Source organism: Syzygium oleosum, unplaced genomic scaffold (genome assembly GCF_021117445.2).
Source record: "Syzygium oleosum isolate NSW1041296 unplaced genomic scaffold, Sole_v2.1 Sole_v2.24, whole genome shotgun sequence".
Taxonomy (NCBI): domain Eukaryota; kingdom Viridiplantae; phylum Streptophyta; class Magnoliopsida; order Myrtales; family Myrtaceae; genus Syzygium; species Syzygium oleosum.
In genome coordinates, this window is record NW_026607508.1 from 1,651,248 (window position 1) to 1,670,029 (window position 18,782).

At 44.9% G+C, this 18,782-nt stretch overlaps 2 protein-coding genes across 2 annotated transcripts; one reads left to right on the forward strand and one right to left on the reverse strand.

Annotated features, from left to right (window-relative positions):
- Positions 1–915: 915 nt before the first annotated feature.
- On the forward strand, positions 916–1,601 carry LOC115693356 (60S ribosomal protein L27-like). The gene has a single exon (XM_030620335.2). The coding sequence runs from the start codon at positions 992–994 to the stop codon at positions 1,397–1,399; it is 408 nt and encodes a 135-aa protein (XP_030476195.1). The 5' UTR covers positions 916–991; the 3' UTR covers positions 1,400–1,601.
- Positions 1,602–4,219: 2,618 nt separating this feature from the next.
- On the reverse strand, positions 4,220–6,810 carry LOC115693355 (aquaporin NIP1-1-like). The gene is made up of 5 exons (XM_030620334.2): positions 6,691–6,810; positions 6,188–6,412; positions 5,443–5,640; positions 4,760–4,821; positions 4,220–4,610 (listed from the first exon to the last, which is right to left on the reverse strand). Exons 1-5 carry the CDS (start codon positions 6,808–6,810, stop codon positions 4,391–4,393), a joined length of 825 nt encoding a protein of 274 aa, XP_030476194.2. The 3' UTR covers positions 4,220–4,390.
- Between the last annotated feature and the right edge of the window lie 11,972 nt (positions 6,811–18,782).

An 18,782-nucleotide genomic window follows, 5' to 3' on the forward strand; every position in this document is an offset into this window, starting at 1 on the left:
ATTAATATGTTCCAAACAATCGAACGATAGAAAGCCACTTTGCACAAGATAGAAGCCCTTTCATGAACTTTTAGTAATCCAAATGGCTACCACAGAGGAAAATAAACCATATTACCGTAATTATAAAATAACGTAGATAGAGGAATGGAGTACAACAATGCCATCCACAATGGTAGAAGAATCCAGTCATACCTAAATAGAATCTTTGATTAACCAATTGGTCCTAGCCAGTACTTCCGAGGTCTTGGGTCGATCGGGTCCTGGGCTTAAGCATCAGGGTCATGAGGCTGGCCCGTGGTCTCCAAGTCAAGGGGTCGAGGTTAAGAGCCCGACCTTGGGGTCCTAGGTATCACAAAGTATAGGATTAATGACATTTCTCTCACAAAACATCATAGACAAACTCAAATAGGGGGAGGGGACTAACACCGTGCTGGCCCTCAAGGTTCTTGGAGACTCAATTGTTCCATGATTTTGATGGAGGTGCAATATAATTGCGGTGGTAGCGAAATTTCGATAACAAGTGTTACTTAATAATATAATTTAACATCGAACATTTTCATACAGCGTAGGGACTAAACTGAACATATACCGAAAGTTCAAGGACAATATTAAACAAATCAAAAGTTCAAAGACCACATTCCACATCGAGTCAAAGTTCAAGGATCACATTAAACAAATTAAATGTTGAGGGACCACATTGAACATTAGGTTAAAGTTCAAAAACTGTTTGTTCCTGAATTCACTATCGCATCGAAAATTAACTCGCAATGACCTTTTCGATCAATTATATATAAACAAAAGTTGCAAAAAAGAAAAAGAAAAGGAAATTACACATAAAAGTTTCATATCATTTGCCCTATATTAGCCTTGCCCTAAGGTTCTCCTCTACCTCTGCCAAAGCCACCCCACCTATAAAACCACGTATAATCCCGTCGCTTCCAAACCCTAGCCGACAGACCCACAGAGAGATCTCCAGGAGGAACCCGCGAAGATGGTGAAATTCCTCAAGCCCGGGAAGGCCGTGGTGGTGCTCCAGGGCCGCTACGCCGGCCGGAAGGCCGTCATCGTCCGCAACTTCGACGACGGCACCAGGGACCGCCCCTACGCCCACTGCCTCGTCGCCGGCATCAAGAAGTACCCCAGCAAGGTCGTCAGGAAGGACTCCGCCAAGAAGGCTGCCAAGAAGTCCCGCGTGAAGGCCTTCGTGAAGCTCGTCAACTACCGCCACCTGATGCCCACCCGCTACACCCTCGACGTCGACCTCAAGGACGCCGTCGCCCCCGACTCCCTCCAGAGCAAGGACAAGAGGGTCACCGCCGCCAAGGAGGCCAAGAAGCGGCTCGAGGAGAGGTTCAAGACCGGCAAGAACAGGTGGTTCTTCACCAAGCTCAGGTTCTGATTTTCGGGTCCGTTTGCGAAATGGGTGTTCGTCGTGTTAGGGGAAGATTCGATTTTTTATCACTTTTGTTTTCAATACATGGATGGAGCGAACGATGAATGAGAGGCGAGCCTGGATTGGGCTTGTATTGGTTAATTTGGAGCTTGAACATCTCATTCAATTTTGAAATGTGTGACCGCTGTTAATGTTTCAGCGTTGGATCTGTTTCGGGTTGGTTATGTTTTCTTTGCTTCGAGCATTTCTTTTATTCTATGTGGTAGTGCTTCGACTCGGTAGAGGAGTGAAATAAACGTGCACGTTGCCGGTGTTTCATACTGTTTAGATTGGGCGGAATTGAGCATGTCATGGTTATAAGTGAATTCAGAGTTTCTGGCATTTTCGTTCGGTGGTCGATTCGTTTATCCTTTAGGCTGCTCGGTTAATGGGGTCGGAGTAGGGATTTTTTGGCATAAGTATGCTATTGTTCTAAACAATGTCTGCTTTCAACCAATGATGTTTGATCAGGTATGATCAGGGTGATATGGCACATTCTAATTTATTAATTTGTGATTGAATGCTGTCTTTTTTTAAAGGAATTTGAGTTGTTTCCTGGGGAGGTGGTGAATACCAAAGAGGGAACAGAGTTGTTCATTTCTTGGCCTTGATTTTCTCTACTTGCATAATGACTTGCCCATATGAATTGCAGAGTTAGAAGTTTGATTCTAGAGAGTGCTGTGAAGCTGTCTTTCATGTTATCTTATTCTGAATCTTGATTTGTGCTTGTGATAGCAATATCAAATCCATCCAACATGAAATTAATGGAGTTGTTGGTACTTTTGTTAGTCGCTGTATGTTGTGTCAGTCCTTGTTGTCAATATCAGGTCAAATTCTTCGTTGCTAGGATTATGGTTCTAATCAGCATACTAGTGCTTCGTTGAGTGATGCCATTGATCGATGAACATATTTTAGCTGTAGTCTCTCTTATGTGCTTATTCACGCTAATAATAATCATCATTTATATTTGACAAGAAAACTCATCGGGATTTGTCGTCATTGTGATTTCTTTGTTGGGCTTTGGTGATTGGTCATTGCAATATCACAGTTTTAGATCCTACTCTGCTTTTTTTGGAACTAGAAAACTGAATCATCAGTGTCTCTTCGAGTGGCTGATCCAATTGCACGGTTATTTTCCCATGCCTTCCTCCTTGTTTCATCTTTCTGGCGTGCTGTCATGCTATCTCAAGGCATGTATACAAAGTTACAAATTGATGTCTCTCACACATAAGTTTTCGGGTCATATCCTCTTTCTTTCTGTCCCCATTGACTCTCTCTCTCTCTCTCTTTGGGGTGCTCGCTCTCTGCTGGTGATGCACAGAACATTCATACAACAGTAACACAACGATAATCCAAGCATTATATCACTAAGTGGGGTCGACTCAGCTGTTTGATTATGTGTGTTGGAATGAACTCCACTACAGGTCAAGTATAAGTTTGCTTTATCACAGTGTAGTTCGGCGACTAGGACAAATTCACTGCTTAGGTAGGAGTTGCCTCTCGTATCCTGGAGTGCAACTCCCATTTTTTCAATGTATCAAATAGCTCTGGCTATTTTGATAGATCCTTTGGTGCTCTCTCTGATCCTGGGTAAACTACATACGTTTCTTTTCATTTGCTCTGGCATTGTGAGATAAAGTGTCAACAGTCCTTCGCCAGTATGAAAGTTCGTCCTATTAATGTTTCAGGATTTCAATACTTGAAGTTCAAAAACTTCAAATGTCTTGTCATTCACGACCTTGGTAATAATTTAGATGGGTCCTGAACCATGCACTAGTTCAAGCTGATATGAGACGGTCTATAGGGGCGTGGAAAAGTAGAGTAACGGACTTGGAACTCTATGGCTATGTAGTCGTAGTCATCCTCAGCCTCTCTCTTGGTACGGGCATTTCTATTTCAACACTTGAGTGGTATGGTCTTCGATTCCGAGACATGTTCTACATATCTTACTCAGAGAGGCTTATTTCCTAGCTCGAATGACGAACCTTTCGATTGGAAGGTGTCGTCCTCAATGAAAGTTGCATTCAATCGAGATAAAATTTATCGCTTTCTCCGAATCCCATAGATTGTAATTTGCATCTAGAAGCATGAGGTACAATGGACAGACACTAAGGAAAAAGAAATGTCTCCAGACAAATTTTTTTTTTTTGTGAAATAAGAGATTGCGAAAAAGGATAAAATAGCTAAGACCGGAGTTCACCAATCCGATGAAATTCAAATTGCCAGCAACTAATAGACGCTCTATCCCATTAGTGCGGTCCATTTTGGTTTTAGTTAAGTGGGTGATCTCCATTATATTTGTAACCTGTCAATCAGAGGCATGGCAATTCTTTCAATCAGAATCTTTCAATCAGAATTGGAGGAAAAATATAATTCTTACCTTTTTATGCTCATTAGAAGGCAAATGCTCCTTTGCATTCGTGTTTCTCCTCTGTCCATGCTAATTCAGTCATCTACAGGTCACCAATTCTGGATTTGTTTAGGGTGCATTTGTTTCAAAGAAAATTCCACGATAAAGTAAAATATTTTTTATGGAAATCGTTTTCAAGGAAAATAGTTAGTTTTCATTTATTCTGTGGTTTAGAAAAAGTGATCTCTTTCTTGTCGGAAGGTCGGAAGGAGAAGTCATTATCCCTCCTTCTGAGCTTGTTTTCGGTCCATGGAACAACGTTTTTCCGTAAACCAATGAGTTTTCCATCATCAAAACACCAGAAAATTGAAGAATTATTTTCTCGGAAACAGTTTTCTATCAAACAAACGGGTCTTAAGATTTTTTTTTTTCCCACATGACATTGAAGCTAGTTCACTCTTACATCATCTAAGAATATAATTTCCTTGATCGGAATACAACAATGCTGTTAACGTTCGCGATCAAGAAAGCTCTCTCCCAAGTATAAACCAAAAACAAGAGAGAAAACCAAAAGGAAGAAGAAGAACAAGTTTGACCCCGATGTTGACTCAACGAGACGGGTTTCGGGTGGAGCTCCGGAGGAACGACCCGGCCTTGGTGATTTCTCGAAGGGGCTTGTCGGTGAACCGGACCAAGTTGTAGACCCACGCCCCGGAAATCGCCCCGGCTATCGGTGCCACTATATAGATCCACAGCCTGTCGTAATGGTGAGACACTATCGCCGGACCTAAGCTCCTCGCCGGGTTCATCGACGCTCCCGTTATTGGCCTAACCACCACCAGAAAAAAAAAAAAAAAACCTCAGAATAATCATCACAAAATCCCTAATTTCCACCCGAATTAATACTTTTATTATTGTTATTATTATTATTATTATGAGATGAGGATGAGATGATAAATTTTTGAATAAGTCATTACCCTGCAAACAAGACGTTGAGCAAGACGGTTGCACCAACAGCAAGACCGCCGAGTTCTCCTATCTGCACCGATCACAAACATCACCACGTTAGCTTTCGACCAATCACCTCTTGCTTTCCAAAATCTTTCTCCATATCCCTTGGAAGAGCTGACAATTTCCGGTACGAATCCACACGTGTTAGCGAATGTTTGGCGCACAGAAATATAGGTTTTTTTTTTACGACACAACTCAATGCGATTACATAACTCGAGAATGATACGTGAACACGAATGGCCGGCCCTGGTAACAACTTAGAAGTGGGTCGACCCCTTTCTTGTTAGGAGAGCCTAGGGTTGCCCTCTTTTGGCCAGATTTTGGGATTGAGCCCTTTCGACACATAAAGGGCCGGTCCTCTCGAAAATAAAGTCGGAGAAGACATTAGAAAAGAAGCGGGAATGAACCTAAAGGGCGGTTGGGTGGTGGGGGGCCGCCGCCCTCCGGCCTCTAGGTACTATGCGCAAAATGCATCCATTATTTTCCATGTCCATGAGAATTCCACGTAATTTCTTTCTAATCTCATGCGATTTTATAAGATTTCCTTATCCCACCTCATTTTGAAGAGATTGTGCATTAAATTCTATTTGTACAGGCATTTCCATTGAAATTTCCCCAAAGTAATTCAAAGAAAGAAGTTAGAACTCACCGCTCTATCATCGGTGCCGACGCCGGAGACGATGAACATGAGGTAAAAAGTGATGATGAACTCCAGGACGAACGCTTGCACATTCGAACCGGCCGGTTCGGTCCCCACGAAATGGTTGAGCTTGCCAGTGAATAGCAACCGTAGCGTCCCGCTCGCCAACGTTGATCCAATTACTTGTGCCGATATATATGCAGGTACCTACACGCCAAGAACAAAATGCAACCAACCAAGAGGAAGGTTTAGCTTAGCAAAAACACATAAAAGAATCGACATAAGTCCTGCACAATGAATCTACGTATATTTGTTTGTACATTTTTTTTTTGCCTTAAAAAGTGAGTCATATTCTACACATGTGACTCGGATTAATTAAAAGGTCATAGGACGATACCGTTGGAAAAGATGAAAATGAAATCAATGGTCCGAGGCATGCAAACCTTCTCTAAGGATAATTCCGCCCATCGGAATATGAAACTCGACGCAACAGGTTCTAGCGGCTATATTCCACGATACGACAAACCTTTCTCATAAAAGTGCACAGAATAATAGAAGGAATTATATGTAAAACACAGCAAAGGAAGGAAGGAGAAGAGAGAATTTCTTGTTTTGGTATATATGTTGGATTATAGTTGGAGGTTCTATGTTTAGGCAAATAAAAGAGGGGTTGGTATGATAGTTCAACCATTTTAAATGGGAAGATACACAAAAATAGTTAGGAGCGTGGACTTCGGAAGTGATATGGTCGAACCTGTTTCCATGGAAACCTCTTGCAGGTTGCGAAAGCAATGGTGACGGCCGGATTGAAATGGGCGCCAGAGACGTGTCCGACTGAGTACACCAACACCATCACAGCCAACCCCCACACTATTGATATCCCCGGGAGCGTTACCACCTTGTCGTTGTTCAAGTTCACCACCACCGACCCGCAACCCGCGAATATCAAGAAGTACGTCCCGAAGACCTCTGCGACCAACTGCAACGTTTTGAGAAATTCGGGATCAAACTCCTTCGTACCGGAAGTCCTAAATTTTCTGCATATTATTTTAAGTTTGAGGAGTCTTAAACTGCCATGGCAGTTTCATTCATCACGATGAGGAGCAGTGCACCATATGTGCACCTCAAAAGATTCTTGATGAACATTTATATTATGAGTGAACACACACGAAAAAGAAAGAGTAGAAACCAAAAAGAAAACAAGAAGGTATCTAGGGTTTGGGGGAAAAAAGAGTCTCCATGAGAACAAAAGTTAACCTTTTGAATAAAGGGAAAAGACAAGAAAGTGCATTTGATCTCTTGCTTGGTGTTGGAAGTGTCTCTTATTTCCAAGACAAGTCCATGGTCTCCGTTGCTCCCACTGATCTGATCTGCCATTTTCTGCAAACTCAAGGTAAGGAACAGGTAACAGCTTCTCAAGATTGACAAGAAAGGGGGAAGAAATCACTGATGTGTGTTTGAACCGGTTGGCATTTGGAAAGAAGCACAGGCCCAATTTATAATAGTACCTGAGAGAAATAGATGAGGATAAAGATTGCGTGTGACAGTTTGGATTTCTTATAAATAATCATGCTTCTAAATTTGTTTCTTCTGACTATAAACCTACTAAGCCTGTGAACAGACCTGGCATTGGATAAACTATTCAACAACCTTAAGCTAAAATAGAGGCACAAGCACCTAAGCCCAGTTGGATTTATAATTTGGGGAAATTGCTTGTTCTGATGCTTATTTTGGCATTGTTGGCTTTGAGATTGGACCTTGATATCTTGTTTGGATGACAATGATATCTTGGGTTTGGCTATAATTAGCTGGTGCTTGTTTAAGGAAACTAGATAAATTGCTCTTGCTAGCAAAGATATTGGAGACTGCTTTGTCCTATAATGGGACTAAAGGGGCAATATTGATCCATTTGGAAGATATACGCTTTGTGGATTTTTAGATTATACATAAGTATACCTCTCATGAGCTGCTACTCCGTGAGGCCTTCCTAGATTAGCCTTGTTCGTTTCACATTTGGCTTGATGTATCATCAAAGTCAATGATTTGCGTACATATTCAACACAGATGTGAAGACATTATGTGCATGCAAATTTTATTCGAGCGCCAGAAGTTTGCCTAATTTTTGTGTGTATATTTTTCATTTACATAGGCAAAAGTTTATAATGTCTTGAGAGATTATCGACTTCTTTTTGCCATAGCATATCGAATGTCTGACTGCATGAATGCGTTATCTTTTTGTCAACAAATTGAAGATGATACTAATGGTGTAAAATTTAGAGATAGGAATGAGAACTGAATTATCTAGATTAAAATTACCTCAATAATAAAAATTGAATTTTTAATGGTATTAACTCTTAATTTAAATTATAAAAACTTTTATTTCCTTAAGTTCATCCTTTAATATTAAAAAGATTGGGTTGTATTCTAGAATTCAATAGTAACTCCGTGTGAAGCATGTCTACAATAACAATTTCAAAAGTATAGATGGTCACCATAATTATAGTCTCGTTAAATTTTTGTCCTAAATGATGCCACTTTTTTTTTTGTCAATAGTATCCTTATGCCCATCAAGTAATCAAACATGGAAATTCTTGCAATTTATTCAATTCACTTTACACTATATACGATAAATACTTTAGATAAAATAGATCCTTCTCAAAGCTTGACATGGATATATCATAGAAAGCATGACCAGTTACTTCTTTTACCTCAAAATCTATATTATTTTAAACAAATTAATTTTAAATTAAAAACTCATTATGTTTTAAGGACCACAATCATTACATCAATAAAAAAATTCGTTCAAACACCTTTATTTAAAAAATGCAGCAATATGAAATTCGAAATTCTTCTGAAACCTACGTCCATGAAATGCAATTTGATGAATTGAAAATGTTACTGGTTTTTCTTAAGTGTAAGAATCGAGTCAATAGGATGTCGGACGGAAAAGATATGTTCCATCAAAGTTTGGCCAAATTTGTTTAAAATTCATATGAATATAATTTTTCAAAATTTTTTCCAATTTCATGAATTGAAAAAATCAAGTTGTGGGCTTTCTGTAGGTGTAAGAATTGAGTCAATAGAATGTCAAACGGAAAAGTTATGCTCGATCAAAATTTGGCCAAATTTGTGTAAAAATCACATGAAGCAATGCGGTCTGGTCAAATTTCTTCGAGATGAGACCAATTCATCGAGCAAGTACATGCGATGTAGATCCTGCAATGTGGAGCACATCACATGCGATGCCTGGTTTTGCAAGGAGTGCTACGAGAAGTTTGGCAAGAGTGTGAAAGAGCTCAAGTGAGAGATGGAGAACACCACGGACTCCTTCTTGAGGTCCTGGATCATGACCGACCACGACCATCTTAGTGGTTGCTCGCTTGCCCCGCGTTCGCCAACGTCCTCTAAATCGCCGCCAAGGATGTAGGGTGACTAACAAGAGCTTATTTTAATCAACTTGCTGGTGGGAAGCCGATGTTGTCCAAGTCGTTGAATCCGGCTAGTAGGTTAATATATCCTCCGTGGTCTTCATGTCAACGTCAATGTTGATATACAACCGCTCAAGATTGCCACGATCACTGAAGTGTGAATGTAGCAACTTTATAAACGTCTTCGCATGTTCCACCGTGTTCAATATCAATACTTGGTCCATCTTAATTGTATCTACTATTTTTTGGAGATGGTTAGTCGCTGCTTCTTGTGCAAGGAGTCTCGTGGACACCATTCCTACTTAGGATTTGTTGATGATCTTGCTCTGATTTGAAGTTTGGGTTTTTCTCTGCTTTTGATGTGAAATCCGTTTGAATTTGGTAATTTGGGAATTTGAGAAGAGACGATAATCAAAATTACCCATCAAGCCAAAGTTATGCCACGTAAAAGTTTGATTGAACTTGTGTAAAAATCACATTAATATTATTTTTCAAAATTTCTCCAATTTGATGAATTGAAAACATTGGATGACAACCTTTTTGTAGGTATAAAAATCGAGTGAACGGGATGTCGGAAGGAAAAGTTATGCCCAGTATGAGTTTGGTCAAATTTGTGTAAAAATCACATGAAAATAATTTTTCAAAATTTTTTCCAATTTGATGAATTGGAAACATCGGGTTTGGGTTTTTCGGAGGTGCAAATCGAGTCATTGGATGTCGTGATGGAAAATTATGTCTGGTAAAAGTTTTGCCAAATTTGTGTAAAAATTGCATGAATATAAATTTTCCTAATTTAATGAATTGAAAAAAATGGGTCACTAGGTTTTCATAAGTGCAAAAATCAAAGTCAAGGAAATATTGGATGAAAAAGTTAAGGTGCAAAATTATTCTGTTCATCAAATTGGCAAAAATTTTGAATTGAGACGAGGAAGGGTGAAGAAGAAGAATATTCTTCCATGTCTAAGTGCCAATCAGAAGTATCGGTACTGCCAGCCACACTGGCCAGTCCTCAACCGTGGTGAGGAAGGGCAGTCATGCTGGCAACTGGACTGGGCTGTCGGTTTCACGTACACGTAATGGGGAGCTGATCAAATTTAAGTCTAGAGCTGCAGAAGTCGTGTTCTTCCAAAGGTTGAAAAAATTCCGCAATGGGAAGAGCCGGGACCCTTTGGTTCACACAATTGCATTCTTCAATCTCATCTGCAACAATTCGCAACTTCCAAATAAGATTAGGAAGATAAAGCGCAAGTTTGTGAAGGGGACAATGAGCAGGCGATTTGAAAAGAACCCGCGATCGGAAGGTCTCAGAGCTTTTCCGGGTCCTTCGATGGCCATGGTGGAGAAGTGCTCACGTCCCTCAAGGGCAAGCATGCAGCTGCCCCGTCCAAGTCGCGAGAGGACGAGGTTGAGGAGAGCGACTGGGTCAACGTGTCTTCTCTGTTGCAGCTAGACCGAATGGGTCTCGATGAGGTGGTTTTGAGAGTTGGTATGGGAATGATAGACCGCTGGAAGATGGACGAACTAAAGGAAAGGAAAGGCTGTGGGAGTTTCGAATGGGAGAGCTGCAGATGCCACGAGTAGAACAGCCCTGACGAATGACCTGACCAAATTGTTCATAAATAAATACCGTTCATGGATGGTACCATCGGGCAACGGCGGTAGGAAAATAGTCATTAGAAGGGGTTTTTTTTAGATTGTGTTTTTTTTTTTGCACGAAATCTAATATCGGAAGTTTATTGTGGCTTCTGCATTTGTCTTGAATATTTTGCACATTGCAAGCCATTCATGTTAAACTTAGGAATTCATTTGCTAATCGTGCTTTATTTGGTCGGGCAGTTAGGGATGTGAATCGTGGGTTTATTGGGTGGTCTAGTTTATCATCGGGAACTATACTCAAATTGCTTGGTCCTCATATTCAGTTCGCCAGTAGACACCCTCCATCTCTTGTATTCGCAAGCATACATACGGTCTTGGTTCATCATAGTCCGATGCAAAAGCTAAAGATACGTTCTTTGTCCTCCTTGGAATGTCTTCAAAGATCATCTTCTCTTGTCTCGAAACCGTAGACCAGAGGTCGCTCGTGGTGTAACAGTCTCCCATCCCACGACAGACGACAAAAATTATCCAATTTGTCGTGGATGTTTTTATCTTTAGGCGTGCATGACATTGTCATGAAGAACAATAGAAGATGGGAATGTAAAAATAACAAGACAGCACTCATCAGGATTCAGGAGTGCCCCTCGTGCCGTGCCAACCCACTTTTCGGGTCCGGCCACAATTGGTTTGGAACCCATCTGGGAAAAAATTAAAAAATAGAACATATAATTTTTTTGAAGAAAAGTTTAGAATATATAATTTATGCTATTGAATAAAAGTTGCAAGGAATGGAAATGTAAAAATATTTTTGGAGAAATAAGAGAGTATGTAAAACGATCAAAACATGATGTACTTATATACTGCAATATTTAAAATTTGATATTCTATACCGCACTTTGTCGATCCGACGATTTCTTTTCTTTTCTTTTCTTTTCTAATAAATAGTAAAGTTTGCATTGGATACCTTATTTTTATGGATAGATACAATTACTGTCACGCCCCGCACCCTACGAGCGCGCGGTCATCCCTCGATGGTCGATCATTGAACGCGACGTCCCAGGACGCGTCGCCGACCCAAACGAAACACCCAACAATAAAGACAAGCGGAAGCGAAACTAATTAACCCAGACAATAAACAATGACAAAGGGATAGTACGAAACAATAATTGCATACCATCATAAAGTAGTCACTATACAAAACGATAACTCGGGCTACCAATTTAGAACCACAGTTTTCAAAAGGGGGCGGTGGTTGACAAGCTTATCTCCTCTACAAAAGGTACTCAAAGGACAGGGTAAATGATCTACTCTTCAATTCCTGTGGTGCTCTGGCGGCGTCTCCGAATCGATTACGGTCGCGGATCTGAAATGGTTATATAATAACCGTGAGAACGAGTCTCAATAAGCAACCCCCTAAACCCCACGTAGGCCAATGCGTACCCAGACAAGTCATACATGCAATCTACCCCATAACATATAAAATTCGCATCATTGTACTTACTTCGCCATCAAGTCCATGCCAACTCTACACGTTAGTCGTCACGTGATAAGGCAATAATAGTAATTAAATAACACATCACAAATCGCTCAAACACCAACCACGCTTTCACTCAATCACTCCAACTAATTCAACCAGTCAATTCAATCACACTCAATTCACATGCGTGGCCGAGCAACTTTCTCACGACCTCCCGTGTCCTTTCACACGGCCCGCGTCAACACGCCTCAGCCAGCCCTCGGATCAAGCCGGGCTCGGTCCGCGTAACCACGCCTCGGACATTTCTCTCGACCCGCGTAACCACGCCTCGGGTCATTACTTGCCTTTCTAGCCACACCCGCGTAACCACGCCTCGGGTTGGCGGCCCTCGAGATCAAGCCGGGCTCGGTCCGCGTAACCACGCCTCGGACATTTCTCTCGACCCGCGTAACCACGCCTCGGGTCATCACTTGCCTTTCTAGCCACACCCGCGTAACCACGCCTCAGGTTGGCAGCCCTCAGATCAAGCCGGGCTCAGTCCCGCGTAACCACGCCTCAGGACATTTCTCTCGACCCGCGTAACCACGCCTCGGGTCATCACTTGCCTTTCTAGCCACACCCGCGTAACCACGCCTCGGGTTGGCAGCCCTCGAGATCAAGCCGGGCTCGCCCCGCGTAACCACGCCTCAGGACATTTCTCTCGACCCGCGTAACCACGCCTCGAGGTCATTACTTGCCTTTCTAGCCACACCCGCGTAACCACGCCTCAGGTTGGCAGCCCTCAGATCAAGCCGGGCTCAGTCCCGCGTAACCACGCCTTAGGACATTTCTCTCATGCACATGCACCACCACACAATCTGTCATCTAACACGTCGTACATTTCACAATCAAATTACCAAGCTCACACCAATGTCAATCTGACACACTATAATGACCAATTTAATTCACACTCCCCACATCAATCCACCGATTCGACATTCATATCGGCACATTCAAATAATCCAATTCACCCACAAGCGCCACGACAATTCAGTCAGGCATATTTATCTCAGTCAATCACTAAATCAGCCATACAATTATCGCCACAATAATTCACCAATTAAGCACAATCAGTCTAATTAGCCCACGTCTAATTAAATTTCTAAGCCGGTACTAAATTTCACCCTAAACAAGTCTAAAAATACCCAAAGTACTAGGTAGGGTTTAGGAAGTCACTTACCTAAGTTTGGCCCGGGAAAAGTCGGCTCGGCCCAAAATGGCCCGGTGAACAAGACGGACCGGGCGCGGGCGCGGGCCAACAGCGCGGTGGCCGGCCAACGCGAGCACAATGGCTGATCGGCGTGCTCTGGCGCTGCGGGCGCGATGGCCGTGCGGCGTGCTGGGGGCGCACGGGCGAACGAACGGACGACGCGCACGGGTCGGACGGGCACGGCGCCGGGCGAGCTCGGCCACGGCCCGGCCGGCTCGGGCCGCTTGGCTACTGGCCCGGCCGGGCTGGCTGGTCGGGCCGGGCCGGGCTAGCTGGCCTGGGCGGCAACCGCGGCGGCGGCGACTATGGCGACGGCGACGGTGACGGCAACGGGCAGGCTGCGACGGTGGCGAGCGACGCACGACGAGCCGCAGGAGGGTGGAGGTCGGCCGGGGGTGGAGGCGAGAGGGAGAGAGGAGGAGGTGGGCGGGCAGGGGGCGGACCGCGGCGGCGGCCTGTGCATGGCGACGGCAGGCGTGGCAGCTTGCGACTTTGCGGCGGCGGCGGCTGAGCCGGGAGGAGAGATGGAGGTCGGCCCGGGCGTGTGAGGGCGAGGGTGAGGGAGAGAGAAGTCAGGGCCGAGAAGGGGGCAAGCGGCGCGATCCGGCCGGACAGCTCTGGGCGACGGGCGAGCCGGGCCGGGCGAGCAGGGCCGACGACGGGGTGGGCTAGGCGACGCGGCGGCGGCTCGCAGCAGTGGGAACGGCGGCAAGCCGAGCTCACGCGCTCGGGAGGAGGAGAAGGCAGAGTCGGGCGGGGCTACCGGGCGATACGGCGGCGCGACGACGGCGCAAGGAGGACGGCGGCATCGGCGGCTGGTGGGGCGGCGTCGGCCAGAGGCGGAACGGCGGTCGAACGGCGGTCGGCGAGCAGGGCACGGCGGAGCAAAACCAGTCGGGCGAAGGAAGAAGGAGAAGAAGAAGAAGAAGAAGAAGAAAGAAAAGGGAAATAAGGGAAGAGGAGAGAGAGAGAGAGAGAGTGGTTGCATGGGGAAGGGGAAACGTGCGCATGGCAGGGGGTGGGACGTGCGCGGAGGGGACGTGCTCAGCGCGGCAGGGAGGAGAGAGAGGAGAGAGAGAGAGAGAGAGAGAGACTCAAAGTCAAAGCTCTCACTCGAGTGCGATCCAACGGACACGGTTCAAACCCGAAAACGATCTAACGGTCCCCTATAATCCTAATTAATAATATAGGAAAATGGCCAAAATAAAATATGCCAAAACACACCACGAGGGAGGTCTACCAGTCCAAATCCGCACCCGGTCAAAAATCCACTTTTCACATACTCCGGGTAATACCGACGCTGGCCACAATAATATCGACACCGTCCAATTAAATTCGTCCCGGAACTCCGAGAAATTCGACACCAAAGTTTGGGCTCTAAATAACAGTCAAATTCGATCGAGTGCGATTCTAGCGAAATCTCTAATATAAAAATAATAAAAAACCCAGGAGTGATCAGTTCCGGGCGAGATTTTATTATAAGCGCACTGACGAATTATACGTTTTATAAATCCCAAAAATGGGCCAAAATTCGGAATGTCACAACTCTTCCCCCCTTACAAAAATTTCGTCCTCGAAATTTACAATCCAACCCAACTATTCAAACAAATAGGGGTATTGGTGTCGCATCAACTCTTCGCTTTCCCACGTCGCACCTTCAGTTCCATGGTGCTCCCAAATCACCTTGACTATCGGAATTTTCTTGTTCCGCAGCATTCTTTCTATTCAGTCCTCGATCCGAACTGGCTTTTCCACATACGACGCTCTGTCGTCCATTTCTATCTCTTCGTAGTTCAGCACGTGGGTCGGGTCCGGTTCATACTTTCTTAACATTGACACGTGGAATACGTTGTGCACTTGAGACAAATTTGGTGGTAGCGCGAGACGATAGGCCAAGGTACCAATTCTCTCTAAGACCTCGAATGGACCCACGTATCTCGGGCTCAACTTCCCTTTCTTACCAAACCGAGATAATCCTCTCATAGGCGATACCTTGAGGAAAACGTGGTCCCCCACTTGAAATTCCAAAGGTCTACGTCTCCGGTCCGCATAATTCTTTTGGCGGCTCTGAGCGGTCTTAAGCCTATCCCGAATTACCTTGACTGTTTCGACTGATTGCTGAACCAACTCGGGACCTGTGATGCTCCTCTCACCAACTTCATCCCAACAAACCGGTGTTCTGCAAGCCCTGCCATAGAGTGCCTCGAATGGTGCCATTCTGATACTTTGCTGGTAGCTATTGTTGTAGGCGAATTCCACCAAATGTAGCTGTTCCTCCCAACCACCCTTAAAATCCAAAACACATGCTCGCAGCATGACTTCCAAGGTCTGAATCGTCCTTTCAGACTGGCCATCCGTCTGGGGATGATAGGCCGTGCTAAACTGTAACTTCGTTCCTAATGCCACATGAAGACTTTTCCAAAAGGCGGCAGTAAATTTAGGATCCCGGTCTAAAGTGATTGTCACTGGCACTCCGTGCAGACGGACTATTTGTCGCACGTAAATCTCGGCATACCTTTCCAAGGCGAAGTCCTTTATCAGTAGAAAATGCGCCGACTTTGTCAATCGGTCGACTACCACCCAAATCGAATCATGACCCCTTTGACTTCTCGGTAATCCCATTACAAAGTCCATCGTGATGTGTTCCCATTTCCACTCGGGAATTTCCAATGGCTGCAACATTCCACCCGGCTTACAATGTTGTGCCTTCACTTGCTGACATGTTAAACACTTGGCCACGTGCTTGGCTACGTCCACTTTCATGCCATTCCACCAATAATGCTGTCGCAAGTTCTGATACATTTTTGTACTACCCGGGTGAATACGTAATTGCTACGGTGTGCTTGGACAAAATCTCTTCCTTTAGTTCTCGTATCACCTGGGTACACATAACCGTCCACGGAACTTTAGAATTCCATCCTCGGATACACGAAAATCCGATTTCCTTTTTGTGGCATCCATACTCAAAATCTTCTGAGTCTCCGGGTCCGTCAATTGTAAAGCCTTAATCTTAGTCTGTATTTCTGGTTCAATCCTCAACGCTGCAAGTAGACTCGAGACATGACTCACTTCAAACTTAAATTCCGAATCCCGAACTCCCTCCAACAGAGTCCGTTCCTTGACCATCATATGCGCGATGCTCGATTTCCGACTCAGTGCATCCGCTACCTTATTAGCTTTTCCAGGGTGATACATAATCTCGCAGTCGTAATCCTTAAGGAGTTCCATCCAACGGCGCTATCTCATATTTAATTCCTTTTGGGAGAACAAGTACCTTAAACTTTGATGGTCCGTATAAATCTGAAACTTCTCCCCACACAGGTAGTGTCTCCAAATCTTAAGAGCGAAAATAATCGCGGTCAATTCCAAGTCATGCGTCGGATAGTTTTGCTCGTGTGGCCTCAACTGTCGCGATGCGTATGCCACTACTTTCCCGTGTTGCATTAGCACGCATCCCAATCCTCTTAATGACGCGTCACTGTAAATCTCATATCCTCCCGGGCCTGACGGGATCGTTAACACTGGCGCGGTTGTCAATCTCTGTTTTAATTCTTGGAAGCTCCTTTCGCACTTATCCGTCCATTCAAACCTCGTCTCCTTCTTTAGTAACCGCGTCAACGGCGTCGCTAATGCCGAAAACTTCTCCACGAAGCGTCTATAATAACCCGCTAGTCCGAGGAAGCTCCGAACCTCGGTTCGTTGTCGGTCTCGGCCAATTCGTGACGGCTTCAATCTTTGTCGGGTCCACCGCAATTCCTTCCCCGGATATCACATGTCCTAAGAACGCCACTTGGTGAAGCCAGAATTCGCACTTACTGAACTTAGCGTAGAGTGCGTGTTCTCTTAAGGTCCGTAGAACCTCTTCCAAATGTACCTCGTGCTCGGCGGAACTCTTTGAATACACCAGAATATCATCTATGAACACGATCACGAACTGATCTAAAAATTCCTTGAATACCCGATTCATTAAATCCATAAAAGGCTGCAGGGGCGTTCGTCAGTCCAAACGGCATCACCGTAAACTCATAGTGTCCATACCTCGTCCTAAATGCCGACTTCGGCACGTCCTCCTTCTTGATCCTCAATTGGTGATAGCCAGTCCTCAGATCGATTTTTGAAAACACTGACGCCCCTTGCAACTGATCAAATAGGTCATCAATCCTTGGCAACGGGTACTTATTCTTAATGGTCACCTGGTTCAGTTGTCTGTAGTCAATGCACAATCTCAATGATCCATCCTTTTTCCTTACGAATAATACTGGCGCTCCCCATGGAGACGCACTAGGGCGAATGAAGCCTTTGTCCAACAACTCTTGCATTTGGACTTTTAATTCCTTCAATTCCGACAGTGACATCCTATAAGGCGCTTTCGAGATCGGTTCCGTCCCTAGGGCTAACTCAATCGCGAACTCCACTTCTCTATTAGGTGGCAATCCCGGCAATTCCTGAGGAAAGACATCGGGAAAGTTGTACACCACGGCTATGCCTTCTAGCCTCGGCTCTCCAGCCGTCGAATCGATTACATTTGCCAGAAATCCTTGGCACCCTTCATCCAACAGCTTTGTTACCTCGAGCGACGAAATCCAGGGGATCGAGGTTCCTCCTCGGTTTCCCACAAACTCAAATCTAGGATGTCCAGCCGGATTAAACTGGATCACCCTGCTACTACAGTCCATAACAGCTCTCTGTTTGACTAGCCAGTCTATACCGACAATCACATCGAAGTCATGCATACATAATATCGTCAAATCTATCCTTCCTTATCTATCGCCAATCACTATTTTACAATCGGGACACCCAAACGTAATCAGCACTTTATCATTCAGCGGAGTAGTCACACACAGCATAACATCAAGCAATTTTGGCTCAATCCCAGATAATTCAACGAACTGCTCAGATATAAATGAGTGCGACGCCCCCGGATCAAATAAGGCATAAGCAGCATGATCACAGAGAGAGACCGTACCTGTGACCACGCCAGGCGCGTCCTGAGCCTCCCTCCTTGCCATTGCATATACCCGTCCTTGGGCCGGCGGCCGATTCTGATTGGCCGGCTGGATAGCTCTAATTTGATTTCCATTCCGGGGCGGCGGCGGCGGCGGTAGAAGTGCAGGTGACTCGGCCTGCTTGTTGTTTGGACATTCTCTCATCTGGTGGCCCCTTCCACCACATGTAAAACATGCTCCGCCCCTATTTGGGCAAGGTCCATTCCCGTGTTTTCCACCACACAACCTACACGGGGCGTTCTGGTAACGGTTTGGCTTCCCGATATTCCTTCGAGCGGGCGGAACGAAGCGACTATTTCCCGTCATGGGTCCCTTCCCCAGTTGACGGTTGTCCCTAGCCGGGGCATACCGCGATCCAGAAGCGGCAGCTCGATCCGTCTGATCTCGCTCAATTGCCTGAGCCCTTTCATATATCTCATTGTAGCCTCTCAAGTTCAACGAGATCATCTGACTGCGAAGGTCCGGCTTCAGCCCATCCCGGAACCTCCTAGCTTTGTCCATCGAGTCCTCCACCATCCTGGGGGCAAATTTGGACAGTCTTGCGAACTCGGCCTCATACTGATCCACCGATCTCTGACCTTGGCGGAGCCCCA